The 27,216-nt window shown below is 49.4% G+C and overlaps 1 protein-coding gene across 6 annotated transcripts; it reads left to right on the top strand.

Moving 5' to 3' along the window:
• The first annotated feature begins 811 nt into the window (after positions 1-811).
• ETV7 (ETS variant 7) lies at positions 812-24,396 on the top strand. 6 transcript variants are annotated; one of them, XM_025381525.1, is made up of 8 exons: positions 812-1,677; positions 3,524-3,659; positions 14,431-14,595; positions 16,932-17,057; positions 18,930-19,160; positions 21,425-21,567; positions 23,599-23,699; positions 23,813-24,396. In XM_025381525.1, the coding sequence occupies exons 1-8, from the start codon at positions 1,672-1,674 to the stop codon at positions 23,928-23,930; spliced, it is 1,026 nt and encodes a 341-aa protein (XP_025237310.1). In that variant the 5' UTR covers positions 812-1,671; the 3' UTR covers positions 23,931-24,396. The 6 variants fall into 6 exon arrangements, with proteins under 6 accessions (XP_025237310.1, XP_025237312.1, XP_025237314.1 ...); XM_025381527.1 differs by having other exon boundaries at positions 1,348-1,677; positions 14,431-14,636; XM_025381529.1 differs by lacking the exon at positions 3,524-3,659 and having other exon boundaries at positions 1,348-1,677.
• Positions 24,397-27,216: the final 2,820 nt, after the last annotated feature.

Genomic DNA, 27,216 nt, shown 5'->3' with positions numbered 1-27,216 from the left:
CTATTATAAACCATAATGAAATATGTAACTATGTATACTTTGGATATTTGTTGAATAAATTTCTGGTGGGCAGATTGCTGGGTGAAAGGAAAATGCATTTGTAACTTTGCCAGACCCTGCCGTGGGTTTGCACCACTTTACACTCCCAGTGGAGTACCTGTTCCTCTCAGCCTCTCCAGCAGATTGTGTTATTAAACTTTTAAATTTTTGCCAAATTTATGGGTAAAAATTTTTGTCTCAGAATAACTTTAATTTGCACATTGGAAATAGTGAGTTCGTCTGAGCATCTTTTTCTTTCTCTGCTGCCCGGGGTGGAGTGCAGTGGCACAATCACGGCTCACTGCAGCCTCCAACTCTCAGGCTCAAGCGATCTTCCAACCTCAGCCTCCTGAATAGCTGGGGCTACAGGTGTAGCCCCACCAAGCCCAGCTAATTTTTAAAATTTTCGGTAAAGACAGGATCTCACCATGTTGTCCAGACTGGTGTCCAACTCCTGGGCTCAAGGGATCCTTCCACCTTGGCCTCCCAAAGTGCTGGGATTACAGGCATGAGCCACTGCGCCCTGGGCATCTTTTCGCATATTCAGGAGCCACTTGGCATTTCCTTTTATGTGGACTGTTTATTCATATCCTTTGCTCATTTTTTTTCTACTGGGTTTCTGGCCTTGTTCTTACTGGTTTCTTATTGCTGGCCTAGAGCTGGTGATAATATATCAGCGCTAAGCCTACTTTGTAACAGCATCTACACCGTCAGATTTTCAGCAGAAGGTTGTTAATGCTTTTCTTTCCTTTTCTTCAGTGTCTGCTGGTTTGTTTTTATGCGCACAACCTCTCTTGAGACAGGGGGAGCTGAGACAGATGGAAAGGGTGATGGATGGCCAGGCACCAACTCTGGAGCACTCAGAGGCCCAGGAAAAGGTGTCAGTCGGGATCTCGGAGTAGTCTGGTCCCGCTCAGGAGAGCACAGCCGCTCTGATGGTGGCGCTACGGTTCCGGACCTGTGGGGCCTCCGCGGGGCCAAACAGCAGACCGAGACAGTATCTATCGGGGCCGGGAAGGTCACCCACCCCTAAACGGAGAGGCACCAGGCCCAGGAACACCCCGTGGGCGGCCCCTTCCCATCCCATGTGCGGAGACTCACAGGGTCTTGCTCCTGGGCTCGGGACCATAAGAGAGGCAGCTGGTCCAGAGTTCAGGACTAGGGGTCCCCTTAGCTCCTCAGATCCTGCAGAATCCCACCTCTGCCCCAGTGGGAGCCAAGGCCTGGTCGCCAGAGGGGCTGTCCACCGGCAGGAGGCTGTGTGCAGGATCCACGCCTCCCAGGCTGGCGAGCGGGAAGCGCCCCGGGGTTGCGCTCGCGTGGGGCCGGCCCCTGCCCTGCCCCTAGCCCGCAGCGGCGCGAGTGGAACCGCATCCCGCTCTTTCATTTTCGTTTCCCGGAAGGATAGCGATTACCGGAGCGCCTGGCGCCCCTGCCCGCCTGCGGGGGACCCGGGCGCACACGCCTTGGCGCTTCTCGAAAGACATTTCCTCCCACGCGACCTTCCAGTTCTCGGAGCCAGGTTAGGGGTTTGGGGGAGGAGGACTAGGAGCGCGGGCCTAGGGCCCCAGCAGCCACAGCCGGGAAAGCGCTCACGACAGAAAGCCGGTGGCTTCCTCACCTCCACCTGTAATGCAGGTAAGAGCCTGGCAGCTGAACACGCAGCGCGCACGCGGAGCCACCTGCTCCCTCATCCTTTCCCCACTATCCAGATTTCCAAACCTATTTTATCAGACCTTTTACCTGGCGGGAATCTCTCTTTCCAACACATTCCTAAACCTCACACCCATCCCACTCACCTCCCCTTCCACCTCCAGACGCGGGTCACCGCCCCTGACTCAGTGTCATACACAGCTCTGAAGGCATCACGCACAGCCCCTGCAGGCCCTTTCTGCAGCCCCCTTACCACTGGTCGTCCCTACACCAACCAAATGTGAGGTCCTTGGAAGTTCCTGCGCAAGCCGGGTCCTCACAGCTGGTGAACGCATTCTCTCGCAGGGAGCCCCTCTTTAGCAGCCCCTCTCCACTCGCCGGTTTCCTGGGAGCCTCGGAACTGCCCCCAGAGCTGGGGCCCTGTCCCACTCCAAGGCCTTTCTCTACTCGCTTCTCGCCAAGACCCATACCCGTTTATCAGACCCTTCCCTGGCCTCCATGCTGAAACCCAGGAGTCTGATCCTCAGCAGCTCCATGGCTGGCATTTCCCACGCAGTTACAGCCCCGGAATTCCCCGCTCCTCTTACTTGGATGGGGATAGAGGAGTAGACAAAGAGCCTCCTGCAAGTCCTAGGCAAGTCCTAGGCAAGTCCTGTGACTTGCGCCCCTTCTTCAGCAAGGTAAGCTTTCCTTTCCCCATTAGGAGGCAGCCCCTGAGGTCTGATTACTTGGGAAACAGCACCAAAGGGGGTCTGGCTGGAAATGAAGTGAGAACGACCCTGGAAGGTGTTGAATCCCCTTGCACAGCAGCCAAGGCTTCTGGAGTTCTGCTGGCTCCGATCCAAATTCTTTCTCAGCAGATCGCTCTCCTGGGATCCCAAGAGATGAATGTAAAGCTTTTGACAATCCTAGAGTGAAAAATGACTTGATGGAATTGGTTTCACTTTTCCTTTCCGTGCTGTGGCAGCCTGTGGCTGGGCATGAGCCCCAAGGAGCCTCCTATTCCTACAAAATCCTGCCACTTTCTTCATTTTCTCATCTGGATGGATGAACTCCCGTCATCTCTGGGGGCCAGGCTGATTGTTGAATTGTAAAGATACAGGCTTCCCGTGGTGAGACCTTAGGATTCAGAAATTTATCCTTTTTTCTCTTTTGAAAATGGTGTGTGTTTGTTCTGAGACGGAGTCTTGCTCTCTTGCCCAGGCTGGAGTGCAGTGGCGCAATCTTGGCTCACTCCAACTTCCGCTTCCCGGGTTCAAGTGATTCTCCCGCCTCAGCCTCCTGAGTAGCTGGGATTACAGGCGCCCATCACCACGCCTGGCTAATTTTTGTATTTTTTCGTAAAGACGGTGTTTCACATGTTAGTCAGGCTGGTCTCAAACTCCTGACCTCAAGTAATCCACCCGCCTCAGACTCCCAAAGTGTTGAGATTATAGGTGTGAGCCACCGCACCTGGCCTGTTTGTTTATTTCTGATTTAAGGTCTTTTGATACTGGCCTCTCAGGTTTCCTGTGTTGTCCTCACCAAGGATCCAGTGAGTATTCCTAGGCTCTCAGATTTCAATCATACAAGTCTTGACAGGGGATCCCTCTTGGAGTTAGGCACATGCATGGAAAGCTTGAATTGGAAGGATGTCATTTATTGTGCCCACTGGGTACAAGATGTTGATGGTACTGGGTTGAAGATATACATGGTTCCTACCTTTAAGGTTGATGCAGTCTATTGGGAGAGATAAACACTCTTTCCCTTCCAAAAAAATTCTTAAGACATTTAAAGATGGCTGAGCCTTCATCAAGACGCTCTTCTTCTGTCCTGGTTTCTCTCTCTCTAGGAGGGAGAATTGGCTGGTTCTCCTATAAGCCCTGTGGCAGCCATGCCTCCCCTAGGCACCCACGTGCAAGCCAGATGTGAAGCTCAAATTAACCTGCTGGGTGAAAGGGGGATCTGCAAGCTGCCGGGAAGACTCCGTAAGTAGAGGGGAGGAGAAAAGCTGAGTTTTTAAAGGTAAATTTTTATTTTGTTTTAGATCCAGGGTCTTGCTCTGTTGCTTAGGCTAGAGTGCAGTGGTGTAATCACAGCTCATTGCAGCATCAACTTCGAGCTCCTGGGCTGAAGTAATCCTCCCACCTCAGCCTCCCCAATAGCTGGGACTACAGGCACACTGACTAATGTTAAAATTTTTAGTAGAAGTGGAAATCTCACTATGTTGCCAATGTTGGTCTTGAACTCTTGGGCTCAAGCTATCCTCTCACCTCTGCCTCTCAAAGTGCTGGGATTATGGGGCGTGAACCACTATACCTGGCCCTTAAAATTAAATTTTTTTTTTTTTTTAAATAAGAGACAGGGTCTGTCTATGTTGCCCAGGTTGTTCTCAAACTCCTGCGCTCAAGCAATCCTCCCATCTCGAAATGCTGGGATTATAGGCACGAGCTACTGTGCCTGGCCAAGATTTTATATATATCTCATAACGTAACTTTGTACCGCATAAATATATACAATTATTTGTCGCCCGGGCTGGGGTTTTTTTTTTTTTTTTTTTTTTTTGTATTTTTTAGTGGAGACGGGGTTTCACCATGTTAGCCAGGATGGCCTCGATCTCCTGACTTCGTGATCCACCCGTCTTGGCCTCCCAAAGTGCTGGGATTACAGGCTTGAGCCACCGCGCCCGGCCCTATATACAATTATTATTTATAATTTGTCAATTAAAAATTTAATTTTGGTCAGGTGCCAAAATTAAATTACCTTCCCTCTGTTTGCTGCTTCTTTGCTGAGTTTTCTTTAGCTTTTCCTTTGTGATGGAGTGTTGCTCTGTCACCCAGGCTGGAGTGCAGTGACATGACCTCAGCTCACTGCAACCTCCGCCTTCCTGGTTCAAGCTATTTTCCTGCCTCGGCCTCTCAAGTAGCTGGAACTACAGGTGTGCGCCACCACACCTGGCTAATTTTTGTATTTTTTAGTAGAGATGGGGTTTCACCATATTTGCCAGGCTGGTCTCAAACTCCTGACCTCATGATCCACCTGCCTTGGTCTCCCAATGTGCTGGGATTACAGGTGTGGGCCACTGTGCCTGGCCAAGGTTAGAAATTTTAACACAACTTCCAAGAAATACTTTCTAATAGTGAAGCTCAAGCACAAGACCCACAACTCTTCTCTGAGCCCTGGGAAATCCTATCTCCCTAAGACCAAACTTCTTAAGTTCAGAAGCTCACTAAATATCTACTGAATGAATGAATGCATGAATGACTCAGGATCTCTGTCAAGAACACCAGGACCTCCAAACAATGCAGGGTCACTTCTGTGGGCCCTTCTGAGATGGTCACCAGATATTCCTGCACACTTCTAGGGACAGGCATTTCATCCCCTCTTGAGGCAGCTTATTCTCTGGTTGCATAACTCAGGGTGCAGGTCATCGTGGCCTATTTTCTCATAGATTAGAACTCCTGAGCTACCAGTTCTGTTGCCTTGGGTTAGATTTCCCCAGGAGCAAACCCTAAAATACTGGTGAGGAGTGGGGAGGAAAGACAAATAAGAGAAAGAAATCCCAGAGGTGTTCTTTTGGGCCAGTTAGCACCATGGGGTCTCTGGGGACAGTGAATCCTAAGTTATTCCAACCAATGGGTAAGGGGGTTATCCACTCACTTCCCTTCCATGACAGGACGAATACTGTTTCCAGGGGTATTGGCTCTCCAGCATTTCCAAGTTACCCTGTACACTGGCTAAGGGCTTCCCGCAGCCAGAAAGAACCCAAGGCAGAGTCAGATGGGGCATTTGGCAGCCTTCAGAGTGCGGAGGTGAGAGGCAGTGCCTATGGGTAGGGCCCCAGCAGCGTCTTCTATACCTGTCATCTTAGATTCCATGACTCATATTTATTGGAACATCTGCAAATATTCAGACAATACAGTTCTGGCCCTTAGTAAATATCTGACAGTTTTAAAAGATAGGGGATGCCAAATGACTCATTTTCCTGTCAACAGCATCCCAAACAAGCCAACTGCTGACACAAAATGAGGGTTCGACTTTTCAGCCCTGTTGGGGGTGATCTCAGCCCAGTTTCCCAAATTTCTGGAAGCTGGATTTCCATCTCTGTCCATCTCGCTTGTTTATACCCCATCACCCACCCCATTCCCTCCCCTACCTCCAGCCTCCCTTTTAGCAGTCAGGACTGATTTGCCTCAGCAGGAAGTGAACAAACAAAACACATCTTGTTTAGCCTTGTGAGTTGACGCTAAGAGGAACACGGAAGTTATTTTCCTGCAGAGCTCACTGTTTTGGTGTTGATTTTCCTGACAAAGATGTGTAGTAAAGCAGTGGAAAGTCCACTCTGAGGACAACTGTGATGTCCAGGGTTGTGGCAAGGGACATGAGGTCTACTGGGATGGAGGAGTGGGATTCATGGAGATTCACAACTATGCTTCCCTGTATGGAAATGGGGAACAAAAGATGATTCTTACCTCCCCATCCCTGGTCCACGGCCATGAGGGTCTGCCCAAGGCCAGAGTGAGTCAGGAGCTATGGGGGGGATGCAGTTGCAGAGCAGGGACAGCTGGCAGTGCAGACTGTAGGACCACTTTCAGAACTGGGCTGATGTCACAGAGGAGTGAGTCTGGGAGGAGTTGATGTATCCTCAAGGGACAACTTGGGAGAATTTTGAGAGGAGGCAGTTCAGAGATGGTCACCACCATGGCCTCATTCAATGACAGAGAAACTGAGACTCGGGGAGGGCAAGGGTCATCTGTGATGCTAACGGCCAGACTAGGCCTCCAACCCAGGACTCTTACTTCTCGGTCCTGCATCTCTTCTTTTCCCTGGAGCTTATTCCCCAGAGAAAAGGTCTGTGAACTTCTCGCTTTGGATGCAGAGGAAATGAGACTTCTTTGTGTTTTGAAATTGACTTTCAAAGCTCCTAGCTGTAAATAAGCCACGGGAGGAGACGTAGGGTGCTATGTCCTATATTCAGAATCACAGGGAGAGGGATAATACCTCTCTGTGACTCCCTGGAAGTGTAAAGCAGAAGAAATGGGCCTTTGGGAAGCTTGAACAGATTTTGGGTGGCCATGCTCAAGTTCACATCCTTCATGTGTGAGAGAGTTCCTGGGCACTTCATTTAATAGATCAGCGTTAACAACTGTGGCTTCCTGGTATTCCAGACCAGGGCTTCTCAGATTTTAATGCGCACATGAATCTCCTGGGAACCATGTTGAAATGCAGATTCTGGTTCAGCAGTAGGTCTGGGATGGGGACTGAGATTCTGGAGATTTCTAATAAACTCTGCAGAATCTAATAAACTCTGCAGAAGGTAATGCTGATGCTGCTGGTTTGAGAACCACATTTTATTTATTTTCAAAATGCTGGTCAAGACTTACTAAGGAAGTGAAATCAACTTAGTGGACCAAGATAAATATTTTAAAAAATTGAAATAGAACAACACATCAGGGTGCATTATAAATAGTAAAGGTAGCTGAGATTTGTGACTACTTTGTTTAGGCTATTTATATATATATGTGTGTGTGGGTACAAAATGTATTTGTTTACCATGGGTTGAGGTCAAAATGGTTTGAGAAATGCTGCCCTAGATCATGGCATATGAGAAGCAGGAAACCAGATGGATGTGGGTGTAAAACACCAGAGAGGTGGGGTGGAATGGGAGGATGGAGATTAAAAGCGAATGTTCTAATTCACTGGAATGTGTGAGTGTTGACAGTGACATCATCACCTGGCAATGAAAAGGAATATGGTGGTGAGGGCCCAAACAAACAGATGGGGAATTGCAAAAACTATTAATATGAGGATAAAGAACCTCTCTCCTCCCTAAACACAAGGTCAGGGCTAGATCATATGCATCTTTGTGCAAATTGGAAAGACCCCTCCTTTGGGGAGAAGCCAATCAAAGTCCTGGCTGGATTTCACCTCCATCCTCCCATTCCCCTCCTCTGATGGTATCTTTGTGCAGTACACAATGTGAACTATATGCACTGACCCCACCCCCCACAGTGATGACCATAAAGCTTGGTGTGATTACCAAGAAAAGGATTATCGGCTAAGAATGGGGCCAAGTAGTGGGGTGACAGATTTAAGGGGTCTCTGGAGACACAATGACATACAATAAACTAAGGACATGGTAATTGATAAGCCGTAGTCATCACGGCAGAGAAGCAAGCTAGTCTCTCTGTGTTCAGGCTGGGCTCCGCCAGTGAGGATGCTGATAATCAGCATAAAGGCCATTGTTTGAGTTTTCACTCTTGACTAGGCATTGTGATGGGCATACCGTATTTACTATCTGATTGAATATATTCAGTAGGCGTGGAGAGTAGCTTCTTTTGTTATCTCTGCCTTACATTTGTGAAAAGTGGGCCTTAGGTGAATTATCTTGTCCAAAGCCACTCACCAGTAAAATGGTGGAGCTGGGATTCGAACTGGCATCCCTTAGACCCCACAGCTGCCATTTGCTTTGAGAAACTGCCTCTAGCCTCAGGTTATGATAGCTCCCATTTTTAGCATACTGGCCAAGCACTTTAACTGTCTCTTGCATTCTTCCTGCAAGAGGATCCTGCAAGGTAGGGAAAAGCCAGCTGTTCATTCTGATTTGGTTGCTGAATGCTGGTCAGGCTCTGTGGCTCCTGGAGCTCACTAGACCCAGTAAAGTACAGGGGTGTGGTGGGAAGTGGTGGGAAATAGCTTTGGTCAGGTGGGGAGGGGCACTTTGAGGGGTCTTGAAACCAGGACAGAGGGGTTTTGACTTGATGGGCTTGATAGTTGGGAGCAATAGTTTCTTCAGCAAGAGAGTAAAAGGGATGCTGTGGGAAGAGAGGTCCAGTCGAGGTGGGAGTCAGGGGCTGGAGAAAGGGCAGGCAAGGAAGCCCTGGGGGTGACTCCACACTGCTTTGCTCAACTCACTTATTTAAGCAATTTATTTTAGTTGAGCAGTTACTACGTGCCAAGCATTGCTGTAGGGGCTGGAGAGACCACAGTGACTGAGACAGGCAAAGTCTGTGCCTCCTGGAGCTTACATTCTAGTTGGGGATTCAGGTGACTACGTAAAGAAGCACTATGTCCACAGATAAGGGCAGTGGAGATGATACAGCTGGGAGGTGGAGGGGAGCCCCCACATCTAGCTCTGCTCTGGAAGGAGGTAGGGGACACAGTATTGACTCTTCAGGGAGACACCTGAGCCCTCCAATTGTGTCCTGGACAGGCAGCTCCTCTTGCTGCCCCAGCCAGGGGGCTCTGTCCATATCTGCCTTGGGAGCTGGGAGTCAGGAGCTGGCCAAGCTGGAAATCCTCAGTAAGCAGGCCACTGGGCCAGGAGAGTGAGGTGACAAGGTGACATTTGCCTGGAATCTTGAGAGACAAAGATGGTGAATGGGAAAGAAGTGAAAATGCAGTGGATTATTGCCAAGAGAGGGAGAGGCCAGGGGCCGATCTGCAGGGGAAGTCCCACATTCACCTTCGATTGGGAAGGGGAGTCCTAGTTGCTCTCATCCCGGCAACTAGGTCAGGGAGACTTCTTGAGGGTGATTGACGCCTTAGATAATACCCGCCAGGTGTTGGACCCTGTGCTACGCATTTTACACATATTACCTCATTGACATCTATAGCTCCATGTATGTCAAAAAGCACATGCCACATGCCAGATGCTGCTCTTTAAATGGATTATCTCATAGCATCCTTGTGACAGCCCTGTGTGGACGGTACAGTTTTTTCCATCATCCTTGGTTTTACCGATGACGAAACTGAGGTACTGTCATTTAGGTCACATTATTTACAAGTGGCCTGGCAACATCATCTATGCTTTCAGTTGCTGTTGCATGTTTTTACTTTTTTTTTTTTTTTTTTTTTTGAGATGGAGTCTCATTCAGTCACCCAGGCTGGAGTGCAGTAGCTTGATCTCAGCTCACTGCAACCTCCACCTCCTGGGTTCAAGCAATTATCCTGTCTCAGCCTCCCAAGTAGCTGGGATTACAGGCACACGCCACCGTGCTTGGCTAATGTTTTTATTTTTAGTAGAGATGGGGTTTCACCATGATGGCCAGGCTGGTCTCAAACTCCTGACCTTGTGATCCGCCTGCCTCGGACTCCCAAAGTGCTGGGATTACAGGCGTGAGCCACAACACCACACCTTCTTCCTTCTTCTTTCTTCTTCTTTTTTTTTTTTTTTTTTTTTTTTTGAGACAGGGTCCCATTCTGTTGCCCAGGCTGGAGTGCAGTGGCACTATCATAGCTCATTGCAGCCTTGAACTCCTGGGCTCAATCCCTCCCTCCTCAGCCTTCTGAGTAGCTGAGACTATAAGCATGTACCACCATGCCTGGCTAATTAAAAAAATTTTTTTTTTGTAGAGTCAAGAGTCTAACTATGTTATCCAGGTTGGTCTCAAACTCCTAGGTTCAAATGATCCTCCCTCCTTTGCCTCCCAAACTGCAGGAATTACAGGCCTCAGCCACCACAACTGGCCAGGAATCACAGTTTTGAATTTTCAGGCTGAAGCCTCCAATATGGTGAACTAGGGGAACTACACAAAAAATATGAGTTCAGGTACAATGCAATTGGCGGTTGACCCCCTAGCCGCAGAAGCCCTGGCTGGCTGTGGAGGCCTGCCCTCGACCCCTCAGGAATCTGCCCATCATGTGACCTCCACATTTTACACTAAGTCAGCTTTCAGCATCTCATGTATCACCAGACTCATCTCCCAGCGAGGCTCCAAATTCCTGTCTTCACCAGCAAGGCATCCTTTTCCCTGCACTCCTGCTATTAAATGATATCTTATTCTTCTCTGATGGTACCTTTCCCTGACTATTGAGGTGACATGTCTTGTCACATGCTTATTGGTAGATTTGCTGTGCTGCAGGGGATCTCACCTGGCAGCAATTTTGCTGTTCCCTTCCCCCTGGGGACATTTGGGCCGTGTCTGGAGACATTTTTAGTTGTTGGAACTAGGCTGGCGTTGAGTGGATAGTGACCAGGGTATTCCTAAACATACTACAACACACAGGATAGGCCCTCACAGCAAAGAATTATCAGTCCCAAAGCATCAATAGTGCTGAGGCTGAGAAATCCTGCTTTGCTGGGATTGCTGGGAAGATTTTTTTTGTCTTTAAAAAAAATCAATTTACAGATGCTCTTGACAAGGCATTAACCTTTTATCTATCATCTGCATTGGAAATATTTCCCCGAAATCTATGTTCTTTTAGTTTTGTTTATGGTATCTTTTGCAGCAAATACAGAAAATTAATGTAGTCAAATGTGTGTTTCATTTTTATTATAGCCTCTGTGTTTCCTGTCATGGTTGAGGTCCCCTCCGCTCTTATTGAGTGCATATGGTTTTTTATTTCTACTATATTAAGATTTGTATTGTTCTATTCTTTAGGCCTTTAATGTACCTACAATTGATTTTTGTGAATGTGAATGGTGGGAGGTTATCGGGGGAAACCCCACCCCCGATATTTATTGTGGGTTATTTTCTATTTCCTAAGTGTCTCAGCTGGTTTGAGAAATAAAGGGAAAGAGTACAAGAGAGAAAAATTTTAAAGCTGGGTGTCTGGGGGAGACATCACACTTTGGCATGTTCTGTGATGCTCCCCAAGCCATAAAACCAGCAAGTTTTTATTAGCGATTTTCAAAAGAGGAGGGAGTGCACGAATAGGGTGTGGGTCACAGAGATCACATGCTTCACAAGGTAATAAAATATCACAAAGCAAGTGGAGGCAGCGCAAGATCACAGGACCACCAGATGGGGTGAAATTAAAATTGCTAATGAAGTTTCGGGCATGCATTGTCATTGATAACATCTTATCAGGAGACAGAGTTTGAGAGCAAACAAGCTGTCTGACCAAAATTTCTTAGGCAGGGGAATTTCCTTGTCCTAATAAGCCTGGGAGCACTACAGGAGACCGGGGCTTATTTCATCCCTTCGGCTTCGACTGTAAAAGGCGGCCACCTTAAGGGGGCTGTCTATAGACCTACCCTCAGGGATGTTCTTTGCTGAGAAAAAGAATTCAGCGATATTTCTCCTATTTGCTTTTGAAAGAAGAGAAATATGGCTCTGTTCCACCTGGCTCACCAGCAGTCAGGCTCCAAGTCTTTTCTCCCTTGCTCCCTGAAGATTGCTGTTATCCTGTTCTTTTTTCAAGGTGCCCAGATTTCATATGGTTCAAACACGCATGCTCTACAAACAATTTGGCAGTTAATGCAATCATCACAGGGTCCCGAGGCGACATTCATCCTCCTCAGCTTACGAAGATGACGGGATTAAGAGATTAAAGTAAAGACAGGCATAGGAAATCACAAGGGTATTGATTGGGGAAGTGATAAGTGTCCATGAAATCGTCACAATTTATGTTCAGAGATTGCAGTAAAGACAGGTGTAAGAAATTATGAAAGTATTAATTTGGGGAACTAATAAATGTCCAGAAAATCTTCACAATTTATATTTGTGTTCTTCTGCCGTGGCTTCAGTCGGTCCCTCCGTTTGGGGTCCCTGACTTCCTGCAACAGGAGGTGAGGACCCAAATATATTTTTTTCCAGGTGGAGAATCAAGTTTTTTTTTTTTTTTCATATTAGATTAACTATCGTTTCCCTCTGAATTAAAATCCTACCTCTGTCATGTATCAACTTTACAAAATACACATACACACATTTGTATGCATGTGTGCGTGCATGAACACTTACTCCTGGGATCCACCTTTTTTTCCCAGTGATACTTGCCAATCTTAGCATAAGACCTTTCAATCTTAGTTACATGGCTTTGTCATATGTAGTACCACAGAGGCTAGTTCTCACATGTATTCTTTCTTCCCGTCTTAAATCATTTTTTTGGCCATTTCAGACATTTACTTTTTTCTCTTATTTATTTTTAGGTCCCAAAATAGAAGTAAAGGAAACCCCTCCTCACTTTTAACCTGGGCTCTAGTGCCTTGCTTTCTGTTTTCTCGGCACCGTGAGCACTCCTCGCATGCCGTCAGGAGGACTGTCGTTAGAGTTACCGGTTGTGGGACTCCTCCCTCCTGCCAGCCTGGTTCTGTGCCATGTCCCTGACCCTGCACGGTGACTGACACAAGCTGGTGCTCATTAGATATTGGCTGAATGAATGAACAGTGAAGGATGCAGATCTCCTTTGTTTTAAATGTTAAAATTAAGTTCATTTCTTGTGTTGCTTTGAGTATAAGGGAGCAGAGGCTGGTCTGGTCTTTGTCATTGCCAAGGTGTGGCCTTGGACCGTTGCTTCTCTCTTCTGCCTCAACTTTCTTACCTGTAGAACTGAACCCAGTAAGCTCTGAGTCTTTATACCAGTGCAGTCATAAAATAGGATGTAAATTTATGTATTTTTTTGAGACAGGATCTCACTCTGTCACCCAGGTTGGAGTGCAGTGGTGCAATGATGGTTCACTGTGACCTCTCAGGCTCAAGAGATCCTCCCACCTCAGCTTCCCAAGTAGCTGGGACCACAAGTGTGCATCACTATGCCCAGCTAAATTTTCTTTTTTGTACATTTGGAGAGACAAGGTTTTGCCAAGTTGCTCAGCCTGGTCTCGAACTCCTGGGATCAAGTGATCTGCCCACTTTAGCCTCCCAAAGTGCTGGGATTATGGGGGTGAGCCACTGCACTCAGTCTATTTTAAATATTTTTTGCCCACAAAGGCAAATGTGTCAAGGGCTCATAAAGTCATAATGTAGCCCTGCTAAACACCACCCAAAACTTGGCATTAGGAGTGTAGCAGTCCCAGGCAGAGTGGAAATGTGGGGAGAATCAGCAGCCATTTGTCTGGCTACTGCCAGAAATAAAAACACATGCACTGAAGGTGAGTGTAGGAGGCTCCCTTGTCCCCTGGGCTGTTCCCTGAGCAAACCTGATTCCAAGTTGGCACAATGGAGCAGAAAAATTCAATAACCAGACATCCCAGCTGTGCCTCATGCTTCCTGTGTGAGTGTGGACTAGTCACTTAACCTCTGGGAGCCTCATTGCCTCATTTGGGAAATCATAACACCCCTTCCTTTTTCTTTTTTTAGACAGAGTCTCTCTCTGTCACCCAGACTGGAGTGCAGTGGCGCGATCTCGGCTCACTGCAAGCTCTGCCTCCAGGGTTCACGCCATTCTCCTGCCTCAGCCTCCCAAGTAGCTGGGACTGCAGGTGCCCGCCACCATGCCCAGCTAATTTTTGTACTTTTAGTAGAGATGGGGTTTCACCATGTTGGCCAAGATTGTCTCAATCTCCTGACCTCATGATCCGCCTGCCTTGGCCTCCCAAAGTGCTGGGATTACAGGCATGAGCCACTGTGCCCGGCCAGTAACATCCCTTTCATTGGACTGTTCGGTCATTCAAGTAATCACTCAACATGTGTTTTTTGAGCACCTACTGTGTTCCAGGCACTGTTCTAGGTGCTGAATACACATAACAGTGTGCCCCAGCACACCTAGTCCAGTGCCGGCACAAAGTAGGTTCTCGTTAAACACTTGTTGAATGAATGATTGGAAAACAGGTGGGGAGGAGGTACCAACAATAAATAAGTGAATACATGCGTGATACATATATAATGATAAACACCAACATATGGTTCTATCCAGTGTAAAATGTCATTACAAAGAAGGTAAGGTGCTAGGAAGGAAAGGAACAGGTGCCAGGGACAGAAGATGATGGGGGTTGGGAGCCAGGACAGGGGAGCATCTGCTCAGATGGAGTGCTCAGGGTAGGCTTCTTTGAGGAGGCCTATGGGGAGTGATGGGACTGGTTCTTGCTGGTTGCAGGCATCCAGCCCGCACTGTGGAGCAGGGAGGACGTGCTGCACTGGCTGCGCTGGGCAGAGCAGGAGTACTCTCTGCCATGCACCGCGGAGCACGGGTTCGAGATGAATGGACGCGCCCTCTGTATCCTCACCAAGGACGACTTCCGGCACCGCGCACCCAGCTCAGGTCAGAGAGACTCACAGGTTTTCCTTTAAGTAGGAACACTGGTAGGCCAGGACGGCCCAAGTACCCCAGGGGGGTCCAGGGAGGGAGATGGAGGAGGTCTTCCTTGGGGAACCATGCTCATTTCCAGCACTGCAGATGCCCCTCTGCACACGCGTGTGTCTGGTGGGTCCTTGCTAGAGCAGGCCTTCGAGGCGAGGGAGTCCATTTGACCACGTGTTTTCAGAGCTGTAGGGGCCTGTTCTGCTGTCTCGCTTTCTCTTCCCCTTATCTGTGGCCCTTGTCTCCTTTACCCACTTCCATCCTATTGCCTCCCACCCCCTACCCCTACTGAACAAAAAACCAACTAGAGAAAGATCAGATATTCATTCACACTGAGGTATAAATGGCTGGTAACAGCAAAAGCCTTGACTCTCAATATGACTTTTGATTTTAACCAGAAACTAGCTCTGAGGGCAAAGGAATGAACGTCAGATTATGGTGTTCCAGCAGCACGAAGTTTGTGGCGAGGGACTGGTGGTGGGAGGGAGGGTGGCCAGTGGTAGCGGGCAGCAGGGCCTTCCAGGAATCTCTAGAATTGCATTTGAGTCTTATTTGGCTTGTTTTCAGGTGGCTCTTATGTTTGTGCTGATTTGGTGTCTTTTTTTAAGAATTCGCTGATGTTTTCTGTGTACGCTGTCTTTTGGTCAAGCAGGCCCACAGTGTATGTGGCAAAGAGACGTTCTAAAATCTGCTGATTTGCTCCTTTTCTTCTTAACACGCACAGCCAGTCTCATGTCACATCCCAAGTTCTTTCTTTCTTTCTTTCTTTTTTTTTTTTGAGACAGAGTCTCACTCTGTTGCCCAGGCTGGAGTGCAGTGGCGCGATCCTGGCTCACTGCAACCTCTGCCTCCCAGGTTCAAGCAATTCTCCTGCCTCAGCATCCTGAGTAGCTGGGATTACAGGCGCACACCACCATGCCTGGCTAATTTTGTATTTTTGGTAGAGATGGAGTTTCACCATGTTGGCCAGGCTGGTCTCAAACTCCCAGCCTCAGGTGATTTGCCCACCTCAGCCTCCCAAAATGCTGGGATTACAGGCATGAGCCACCACTCCTGGCTGACATCCCAAGTTCTATCATCCACTTCCCTCCACAAGCCTCCCACCCACTTCCCTCCTTGAGCCTCTTGTAGCAGCTGCTGGAACTTTCGTCCTTCTAAGAGTTTGGATTCAAGAGCTCAGTGGGAGGTGAGGGGAAGGCAGGGACAGAGAGACAAGGCTTCCAGCTTCCCCACAGCCCTAATGGTCCTGTGCCAAGGCAAAGCAGGGAAGCAGGTGAGCTTGGGGCTGGTCCCCTTCATGCCCTTGTTCATCTCTCCATCTTCCTACAAGCACTCCTGGTGCTCGAGTAACCACTCTCTACATTGTATCCCAGTGGGTGCCTGGGATCCCCAGGTTGGCTCTCTACCCATGGATCCCCTCTTTCCTGTCCTACTATCAGCACCTTAGCCCAAGGTATGAGTCAAGGGAAATTTCTGGGACCCTGGACACAGCCCAATTCTGTTTCTTTTTTCTTTTTGTAATAGGGTCTCACTCTATTGCCCAGACTAGAGTTTGGTGGTGTGAACACAGCTCACTGCAGCTTCAACCTCCTGGGTTCCAGTGATCCGCCTGCCTCAGCTTCCCAAGTAGCTGGGACCACAGACATGTGCCACCATACCCAGCTGATTTTTAAACTTTTTGTAGAGACAGGGTCTATCCATGTTGCCCAGGCTGGTCTCAAACTCCTGGGCTCAAGCAATCCTCCTGCCTTAGCCTCCTAAAGTGTTAGGATTACAGGTGTGATCCATCGCACCTGGCCTTTCTTTTTTTCAACCATTTATTGAAGCGGCTACTAATTCTGCCTTTTAGGAAGAGTCTAAGACAGCTTTGCTCCTTAGAAGGCAGGGGCAGACTTTTTAAAAAGCTTGGAATCCCATGAGCCTTAGAACTGTCTCTGCCCCCAGAAACGTGAGGTACAGTGGTACAGTTTATGCACTGTGCACAAGCCCTCAGCCAAGGGTGTGTGCGGGGATTGAGAAGCAGCCTGACCTTGCAAGCTGCATGCCCTGGAGGCGGCCGCGTCTACTGGCAGGATAGGTTGTCTTTCTAAAATTCATCCACCACGGGAGCAGCAGCGTCCCTGCCCATCGCCAGCCCAGCCTCCTGTTAGCTGCAGCAGGAACCCCTTCGCCAGCAGCACGAAGCTGTGACAGGACATGCCAGCCCTCACCCTGAAGCAGGTGGCTGCAGGGGGCCAAGGCTGACCCTCCCCACGTGGCCTGTTCAGCAGCCTGCCCTCCCTCCCACCCATGTCCAGGTGACGTCCTGTATGAGCTGCTCCAGTACATCAAGACTCAGCGGCGAGCCCTTGTGTGTGGGCCTTTTTTTGGAGGGGCCTTCAGGCTGAAGATGCCCACCCAGCACTCTCCAGTCTCCCTGGAAGGTGAGGAAGCTGTTTGTGGTGCTCTGAGTACCTCTCTCAAATCAGCCTCACTGGGAGGACAGGACGTCCTCAAGGCAAAGCAATGAAGGAGGTGGCCAGTGTGGGCAAGCTCCCCTCCCTCCCCGCCCCCACTTCCTGTCTGGGGTGCTCCTGGCAGCCCTCCCTCTGTGCTGCACCCTCCCTGCCTCCCACCTCCCCATTTTCTGCTCTCTCCAGCAAAGACCTGTTTGTATCGTGTCTCAATTTCCTCTCTGGAGCCCTCCGTGGAAACCACTCTTGTCAGGGTCTCCAGAAACCTGAAAATAAGGATGTCCATGCCATGGCCACTCTCAGTCCTGATTTACTGTGGCCTCTCACAGCCTTCGACCCTGGGGGTCACCTCTTCTTCCCCCAAAACTCTTTCTTCCCTTGGCTTCCAGGACACCCCACTCACCTGGTCTCCTCTACCCCACTGGTGTCTCCTTGACCTCCTGGTTTCTACTCTTCTCGCCTGCTTCTAGAAGTTGGGGTACCCCAGGGTCAGAGGACCTCTCTGCTTCTCTATCTGCACTCAGATGCTGGGAAATCTCATCTGATCCTGGATCTTAAACACCCTGTGGTGCCAATGATTCCAATATATGCCTCAGCCTCTCCAAATTCCAGATATGTGCACCCACGCTGCCTGCCCTACCCCTCTACTGGGGCATCTAGTAGGTATCTCAACCCCCACAGCCCCTAAACCAAATGCCTGATATCCTCCCCTTTTCAGTCTTCCCCAGCCCCACAAACCCCGCCTCCACACTTCCAATTGCTCAGATGTCATTTCTACCCCCACCTCCACTCATCCCAACTGTCCACAAATCCTGTCAGCCCTACCCTCAAACCTATCCAGAATCCAGCCTTTTCTCATTCCTCCCCTGCTGCCCCGTTCCAGTCCTCACTGCCTCTGGAGAATGTCCTCACTGGTCTCCTTGCTTCTGCTCTTGACCTCCTGTGATCTGTTCTCCACAGCGCAGGGAGATTCAGAAGTAGGTCACATCACTTTTCTGCTCGGCATCTTCCAGCGGCTCCCTTCTCACTCGGAGTCCAAGTGCAGTTCTTCCGCTGACTCCTGCCCCTGCCTTCCCCTTCCAGCCTTCTCTCTCTTGCTCCTGTTGCTCCAGTCATATGGGCTTTCTTGTTCATTGGACAAGCCTGAGATGCTCCTGCCCCAGGGCCTTTGCAATTACTGTTCCCTCTGCCTGGCATCCCCTCCCTGCTCTAGAAACCCACAGATCTCACTCCTTTACCTCCTTTGGGTCTGTTCAAATGCTAATGTCAGGGAGGCCTGAGCAGCCTCTCAAAAGTGGCAACTCCTGCTCCTTTCCCAGATCTCCCTCTCTGCCTTAGGGTGATTTATTTTGTTCTTCCCACATTGTATACTGTTTCTGTTTCCTTTTTATTTTAACTGTCCATCTCCCCTGCTCTCAACTAGCATAGAAGCTCCCTGAGGGCAGGGGCTTTTGGGGGCTCAGCGATATATCCTCAAGATTCTTAGAACAATGCCTGGTTCATAGAAGGCTCTCAATAAATACTTGGGCAAATGGAGAGGTGGGATACAGCGCCCCTGGGTTCTAGACCTGGCTCTGTCACTGCTTGGCTTTGCAGCCAGTTTCACAGATGAGGGAACAGGCTTGACAGATTTTTACTTGTGTGGGAGCTGGGGTTAGCACCTAGGCTGCTGGCTCTCACCCACTGCCCCCCACTGCCTCCCTGACCTTCTAACCAGGGGCTGGACGGAGGAAGAGCATCAGGAGTACTGCCCCACAGGGCTCCCAGGCTCACCATTGAGGGATTGAGTTGGGGAGGCTTGGGGCCCACTGCCTGCTACCACTGGTGCTCATCTGCTTGCAGAGGTGACTGGTCCTTCTCAGATGGACACCCGAAGTGGCCACCTGCTGCAACCACCAGACCCAGGGTTTACCAGCTCCTTTGGCCATCTGGATGACCCTGGCCTGGCCAGGTGGACCCCTGGCAAGGAGGAGTCCCTCAACTTATGTCACTGTGCAGAGCTCACCTGCAGGACCCAGGGGGTCTGTGCCTTCCCTGCGATGCCACAGGCCCCCATTGACGGCAGAATCGCTGGTGAGTGGGAGGCTGCTCCTCTGGCCATGGGAAGGTGCCCTGAGTCTGAGTCCCAGCGTCACGAGTGATAAGGACAGGGCTATTTTGACCTGGTGATGGGAGGTCTGTGGCTGGGGGATTTCGGAGTAGCATGACTGTCCTGTGTGCTGGCCACAATCTGGTTACAGCGGGCAGTGATACCTGGGATCACCAAGCCTCACCCTGTCTCCCACAGAGGGACAATTTACCAGTCATATTCTGACACTCACATTAGCATGGAGTGTCACACCTGCCTTTTAAAACTTTATCTATTTTAAAATAATTGAGCATTCATTATGTGCCAGGCATGGTTCCCAGGCCCTTATTTAATTCTACAATGGCCTTTTGAGTTTGGTACTATTATTAGCCCCATTTCACAGATATGGAAATTGAGACACAGAAAGGTCAAGTAACTTCTCCAAGATCACACAGCACTGGTAGAGTTGGAATGTGAACCCAGGCAGTCTGGCTCCAGAGCCTGAGTGCTAACCAAATGATACACTTCCTCTCTGCATTCATTGTTAAAGGATTAGCAGGCAGACAACCTGACAGACTGACAGGTAAGCTGAAGGGTGTTTTTCTAGTCATAATATTTACACTGCATTTCTTCTTCTTCTTCTTTTTTTTTCCAACTTTTAGGTTCAGGGGGTACATGTGCAGGTTTGTTACATGGGTAAATTGCATGCCACTGAGCTTTGGTGTATGAATAATCCTGTCACCAAGATACTGAGCATAGTACCTGATACGTAGTTTTTCTTTTCTTTTCTTTTCTTTTTTTTTTTTTTAGATGGGAGTCTGGTTCTTTTGCCCAGGCTGGAGTGCAGTGGCAAAATCTCAACTCATTGCATCCTCTGCCTCCCGGGTTCAAGCAATTCTGCTGCCTCAGCTTCCCAGGTAGCTGGGATTATAGGCGCCTGCCACCACACCCGGCTAATTTTTGTTTAATTAGTAGAGACAGGGTTTCACCATGTTGGCCACAGGCTGGTCTCAAACTCCTGACCTCAGGTGATCCACCCACCTCAGCCTCCTTTGGCGCTGGGATTACAGGCGTGAGCCACCGCGCCCAGCCTGTGATAGGTAGTTTTTCTGCCCTGGCTCTTCCCCTGTAGTGGTCCCCAGTGCCCAGAGTCTATCGTTCCCATCGTTATGTCCACACATTTATTCTATGAAGCCACAGAGTGGGCAGAAGCCTGGCTTTTGGGTTGGAAATGACTAGAAGTCACTAAAAAACAATGATTGGCCCAAAACATAGAAATGATGAATACTTGAGGTGATGGTGTCCTGAGTACCCTGACTTGATCATTACACATTCTATGCATGCAACAAGATCTCACATGTACACCAGAAATACGTACAAATATTATGTATCAATAAAACACACAATGATCCACAATAATTGGATTTTTTTTTTTTTTTTTTTTTTTTTAAGAGACTGAGTCTCACTCTGTCGCCCAGGCTGGAGTGCAGTGATGCAACCATAGCTCACTGCTGCCTCAAATTCCTGGGCTCAAGGAATCCTCCCACTTCAGCCTCTTGCAATTACTGTATTCTTCAATTATAATGCTTAACATTCTTTGTGCACTTACACTATCCCAGGCACTGTGCTGAAGGTTTTGTGGTCTATTATGTTACCTAATTCCCTCTCCACCCCATACCAGGAAACTGGCTCAGAGGCGGTTGTGTAACTTGCCTGCAATGACCCAGCCGACATGCCCAGGTCCTGGGATTCAAGATCACACAGTTGCTCCCAGATGCCCACTTACCCTCCCAATGGCATGCTTGGTTTTCCTGAACTTCACCATTAGGGAACTTGAAGGGGTGGATGTTATAATTAATAGAAGTCCAGGGGGCTGAGTAAGTGGGCCAGGGGCAGAGAGGGACCTGCGGTCAGGGGCCTGGCCACTCGGCCTGTGGGCCCAGCACCTACCCTCACGTGGCTCTGATGTCGGGTGGAGCCGGTCAGACTCCCCGCTTTGCCTGCCACTTAGGAGCTGGGCAACGTTAGACACCTCTGCACCTCTGAGCCCATTTCCTCACCTCTTCCTGGGGATAAAGGTAGCCACTTCCCAGACTCATGAGACAATGCATGAGGAGCCCCGTTAGTGGCCGTTTCTGTGGATACCATCATTTTCACCATTCTGCTGGTGCTCCCAGGGCCCTGGCCAGGAGGCCTCCAAGAGCGCCTTTCTAACACCTGTCCTCACAGCTCCAGTAAAGCTGCCTGCACTCCCTGTGCTAAATTGCAGACTGCCGGCTGCTGTGGGAATACGTGTATCAGCTGCTCCTTGACCCCCGGTATGAGCCCTACATCAGGTGGGAAGACAAGGACGCCAAGATCTTCCGAGTTGTGGATCCAAATGGGCTCGCCAGACTCTGGGGAAATCACAAGGTGAGCCTTGGCCGGCAGGATGGTCTCGACGTAACCAGAACGCGACAGAGTTGGGAGTCAGAGTGAACCGCTAGCACTATGGGACAATCCTCAGCTAATGGCGCCTTCACCAGCAGCCCCAGAAGTGTCAGGATAACTTTATTTGGGGAGCTATTGAGGGACAGGCAGTTACCTCTTATGGACAGGGAATGTCTCTGAAACTGAACAATTGTGTCTTCTCATTGCTTAATCTTACCTTTGCTTAGCATTTTAGCCTTTAGAAGCATGTTTACATGAACTGCACAGTTAGGCCAGATGAGGAAGCTGCTTTCCTGCGGGGAGCTGGACAGAAACCCAGGTCTCAGGCCCAACAGGAGCATCCGATGTCAGGGCTGGAAAGGCCTGGGGATGACTGAGGCCAGCATTCCCATGAGGAGGAATGCCTGTACCTAAATGGGCGTCTGCAAGATGATCTTAGGTGGTTTGATATCCTTATAATTATTTATTTTTGAATTAGGATTACAAAATGTATCTACCGTGACCATCTCATGATTTATAGCAGTGATATAAGGAATGTAGCCTTTTAAAATAAATAGATTTCTTTAAGTAAAAAAATCTTTTAAAGAAAACTATTAATGATAATGATAATCATCAATTTATAGCCTTTCCTAAGATGTAATAGTGCCTGATTGCCAGGCATTGCCCTGAGAGCTCCACTTGTATTAATTCATTTAATTCTCATACCAACCTCATAAGAGGTGTTATCAAATGTGGAGACTGGGGCTCAGTGAGGGCTAACAACTTGCCCCAAATTTACCCATCCCCTGCTATGTAAGAGGCAGAGCAGGGACTTGAACCCAGGCTGTGGGTTCAAGAGCTAAGAGCAATATTCTATTGCTCTTAGCAGTGCTGGTGGCTGGAAGGATGCAGATGACTAAAGTTCAGAGGACGTATTGGTCTAATCCTCGTATAGAACAGGGAGGAAAATAGGCCCAGAGAGCACCAGTTCCATTTAATGAGCACATACTACATGCCATACACTGTGCTAATTGCCTTCATGGATTAGCTATTAATAATTTAATCCTCGACCTGTGCGATGGGTGTTCTTCTCATTATATAGCTGGGGAAGCAGACTCAGAGAGGTCCAGAAACTTGTCCAAGGTGACACAGCTGCCAAGCGCTGGAGCTGGGGCTGAAATCGATGCCAAACCCCAGGCTCTTTGGCCCTACCTCATACTGCCTATCCCCGAGAGAGAAAGAAATGACTTGGCCAAAGTCATCCAGGGTGTGGCCTGGCAAGGCCATCCATGCCACTCCACCATGCTGTCTCTCTGATTGCATTTCCTGCAAATATATCTATATCTGTGTCTATATCTATATCTATAGAACAAATATATATATTTGTTACTGTTGTGACATTTGCTATTTAAAAGTAACATGCAGTTCACTCCCACACTATGTTCTCAGCCAAGTAGGCAAGAGAACGCTTCTTTCCTTCCTTCCTCCCCCCCCCCCCCCCCTCCCTTCCTTTCTTTCTTTTTCTCTTTCTTTCTCTCTCTTTCTTTCTTCTTTCTTTTTGTGATGGAGTCTCACTTCATTGCCCAGACTGTAGTGCAGTGACACGACCTCAGCTCATTGCAACTTCTGCCTCCCAGGTTCAAGGGATTCTCCTGCCTCAGCCTCCCGAGTAGCTGGGACTACAGGCATGCACCACCACACCTGGCTAATTTTTGTATTTTTAGTTTAGACAGGGTTTCACTATGTTGGCCAGGCTGGTCTCAAACTCCTGACCTCAAGTGACCTGCCCACCTAGGCCTCCCAAACTGTTGGGATTACAGGAGTGAGCCACCCTGCCCAGCCCCATCATTTCTTCCCCAACCTTCCCCCTCCTTCCAAACTCAAGTGAGCACTCATAAATCCTCACAGATCCCTGGAATGAGAGGCTTAAGAAGCTGTCCAGTCCACCCCGCTCCCTTACAGGGTGGAAAGTGAGGCCTGGAAGGAGTGGGACATGGAGAGCAGGGCTGATGTGGGGGCTGCTTTGCTTTCCAGAACCGGGTGAACATGACCTATGAGAAAATGTCTCGTGCCCTGCGCCACTATTATAAGCTTAATATCATTAAGAAGGAACCGGGGCAGAAGCTCCTGTTCAGGTGAGTAGCCTAGGGGATGTGGTGAAAGGGGGACGCAGAACTGGGGTTGGGTGGGCTGAAATCCCCCTGCAACTGGGGCAGGAGATGATTTGCAGTTGGGGCCTGAATTCTAGATTTCTAAAGACTCCGGGAAAGATGAGCCAGGACAAGGACAGCCACCTGGAGCCGCTGGAGAGCCACGAGCAGGACAGAATGGAGTTCAAGGACGAGAGGCCAGAAATCTCTCCGTGAGGGGCAGGTGGACTCCAGGCACCCGGTACCGATGGGGCAGGGACCGAGTCTCCTATGAAGGCAGCCTCCTCCTCCCAGCAGAGCAGCAGGATCCCCAGCTAGACTCTATACCCACAGGATTACAGCCATTGCTTGGGAGGGCTGGGAGGCCTCCCATCCAGGACACTGGGGGCAGGAGGGTCATCTTTTGGGCAGGGCGATCCTGGGGCTAAACGGGGTACAGGGGAGTGTTCTCTCTCCTGCTGCAGCCCCGGGAGAGGAAGCCAGGCACCGATAGAGCATCCAGCCCCACCCCTGTAAATGGAATTTCCAGGATAAAGGGAACCAGGTCCCTCAGTGAGCCTCAGATTTCCTCACCTGCTCCTGAAAACCCCGCCCTCAGGGGCTGATGCAGGAAATGGGAAAAGTGTCAGTGCTTTGAGGCAGCACGGACAGCCTTAGTAATAATAAAAACAATGCTAGCTGACGTTTCTTTCTTTTTTCTTTTTTTTTGAGACAGTCTTGCGCTGTCACCCAGGCTGGAGTGCAGTGGCACGATCTCGGCTCACTGCAACTTCTGCCTCCCGAGTTCAAGAGATTCTCGTGCCTCAGCCTCCCGAGTAGCTGGGATTACAGCTGCCCACCACCACCCCCAGCTAACTTTTGTATTTTTAGTAGAGACACAGGGTTTCACCATGTTGGCCAGGCTTGTCTCGAACTTGCGACCTCAGGTGATCCTCTTGCCTCAGCCTCCCGAAGTGCTGGGATTACAGGTGTGAGCCACTGTGTCCAGTCGATGTTTCTTAAGTGTTTGCTATGTGCCAGGCCTTGTGCTAAGGGCCTCTGGGATATCTTATCTCATTTAATTCACTCGGCACCTCCCTCAGGCATGAAGGTGAGGACACTGAGGGAGAGGCCTGCGGAGCTGGCCTGCCTCTCCAGAACCCAGGGCTTCGACCTGTTTTCTTTCAGCACCTCTGACTGTATGTGGGCGCTTCTTAACCAGGCCCCGGCCCCACCTGTCTGCTCGTGGCATCTTCACTGAATAGTGCATTTCACTTGGCCCAGCCCCCTCATCCTCAGTTTTCAGTGACTATGACCCAGTGAAGACTGCCCCCCGTACCCCCGTACCTGTGGCTTCCTATGCTCCTGTCCCTGTATCTGCTGTGGGACTTTGGGCAAGGTGTTCCGCCTCTCTGGGGCCTCAGGTTTCTCGTCTGTAAAATGGGGCTCCTTCTCCTCACCTGACCTCCGCGTTGTCAGAAAGCTTCCATAAGGCCATACTTGTGAAATGCTTAATGTTTGCCTGCTCTGGGGGGAGGGCTTAACCTGTGTTAGCTGAGACATCTCTGCAGACCAAAAGCTGCTCTGAAGCATGAAAACACCTCGGTCCAGTGGGTCAGCTTCTCCCTCTGTGCCCCAGCCCCAAGTACTGACTGGGGCCTCCTGAGGGCCAGAGCCTCTGTCCTTGCAAGCCCTCAGGTAAAGCTCGGGGAGGAGAAGGGAGTATTTTCATTTAACCAAGAATAGAACTCCCTGGATTCACATCTTCTTTCTCAGAAGGAGGAAACTACTTCAGCCTCTTGTCCCCAGCCAGTCAGGAAATCCCCCTGTCTCTGCTGGAGCCTGCACTGGCCTTGAGTCACTGCAGAGAAGTTCTTGATAAGGACTCTTGGATTTTGGGGCTCAAAGCTGTGATAGCCCACAAGCAGGGAAACTCCAGGCTTAGTCTCATCTGGAACCCTCGATGGTCCTCACCAGCAGGGGGCAGGCAGGTGGCTTTGGAAAAAGGATCCATGGGAAAATGCTTTGCCCCTTTCACTTTCCCTCTGAGACTGTTCCGGCTCCTTGACTTTGCTCTGGGATGAGCCCATGCACCATGGCCTCTCTTATCACCTCCTCAACCCAGAGCTGCATACCTGGCCCGGGAGGGACTGTCGAAATCAATTTATTCAGGCCCTCATTTTACAGAGAAGGGAACTGAGGCCAGAGAGAAGTGACTTGCCCAAGATCACATGGCCCAGCCCAGCTTCCTGGCTCCTGAAGCTACCTCATTTCCTCACCTCGGCATTGTGGTTGGGTCCAGGATGAAGCGGGAGGATGGATTCCTAGATCACTTCTTTCAGTTGTAAGTGGTGTTTTGCCTGCTGGTGGGTTGACGGATGTCAACAGCTACATTTCCCAGGGATGAGGCCTTAACTCAGGTGATGAATCTCACCCAGCACGGAGACCATCAGGGCCAGGGATGGGCTACCAGGAGAGCAAGCGTGAACCACTGCCGGAGATCCCGACTCCGGAACTCTGCACTCAGCCCTGGGGCCATGCCACCTTTTCTCTATCTCCCCAGGGAGATCAGGCCCTGGTCTGGGGATGGGCCCCTGGGTGCCAGGAATAAAGGGGTTCATTCAGGCCTTCCTTCTACAAACATTAATTGAATACCTGCTATGTACCGGGTACCAGGTGAGGCATTGCGTTTATATCCATTTTTCATACAATTAAAGTCCTGAAAAGTGGCAGGTCATTGAAAATGACATATGTCAAAGTGGACGTCTCACAAATAATTTTTTTTTTTTTTGAGGTGGAGTTTTGCTCTGTCACCCAGACTGGAGTGCAGTGGTGCAATCTCAGCTCACCACAACCTCCGACTCCCGGGTTCAAGCGATTCTTCTGCCTCAGCCTCCTGAGTAGCTGGGATTACAGGCACCCGCCACCACACCAGCTAATTTTTGTATTTTTAGTAGAGACAGGGTTTCACTGTGTTGGTCAGGCTGGTCTCGAACTCCTGACCTCAGGTGATCCTCCTGCCTCAACCTCTTAAAGTGTTGATTACAGGTGTGAGCCACTGTGTCTGGCCAACAAAGAATTTTAAAAAGCAGGAAATACATTCTCATGGTTCAAAAAAGTAGCCAGTGCTCTCTTTTTGTCAGATTACATTACAATTAAAGAATTGACAATAAAGACAATTGATACAGAATTAATGAAAAAATAAGTATAATAAAAAGTTCATTAATGAAACAAATGATACAAGTCACTGTCTTGGTCCAGTTGAGCCATTTACAGCATGAACCCATGAGCATGAGCTCTGGTCTTCATCTTCTCTATTTGGTGCATTCTTGCCTAGAAAGGCTTTTTCCCTCATAGGAAAGTTCCAGATCTAGCACTTGATTTAATCCTGGTGGCTCTGCTGGGTCTTGGGCTCTTACTGCAGGAAGCCTGGGCTGATGCCGGGGACCCATCCTCTTTGTCCCAGAGGATCCCAGGGTGACAGTCTTCCTTGGCTCCCTCCTCTGGTCCCACAGTGTTAGTG

The sequence above is a fragment of the Theropithecus gelada genome, chromosome 4 (assembly GCF_003255815.1).
Source record: "Theropithecus gelada isolate Dixy chromosome 4, Tgel_1.0, whole genome shotgun sequence".
In the NCBI taxonomy this organism is placed as follows: domain Eukaryota; kingdom Metazoa; phylum Chordata; class Mammalia; order Primates; family Cercopithecidae; genus Theropithecus; species Theropithecus gelada.
This window is presented reverse-complemented; position numbering and strand designations above follow the sequence as displayed.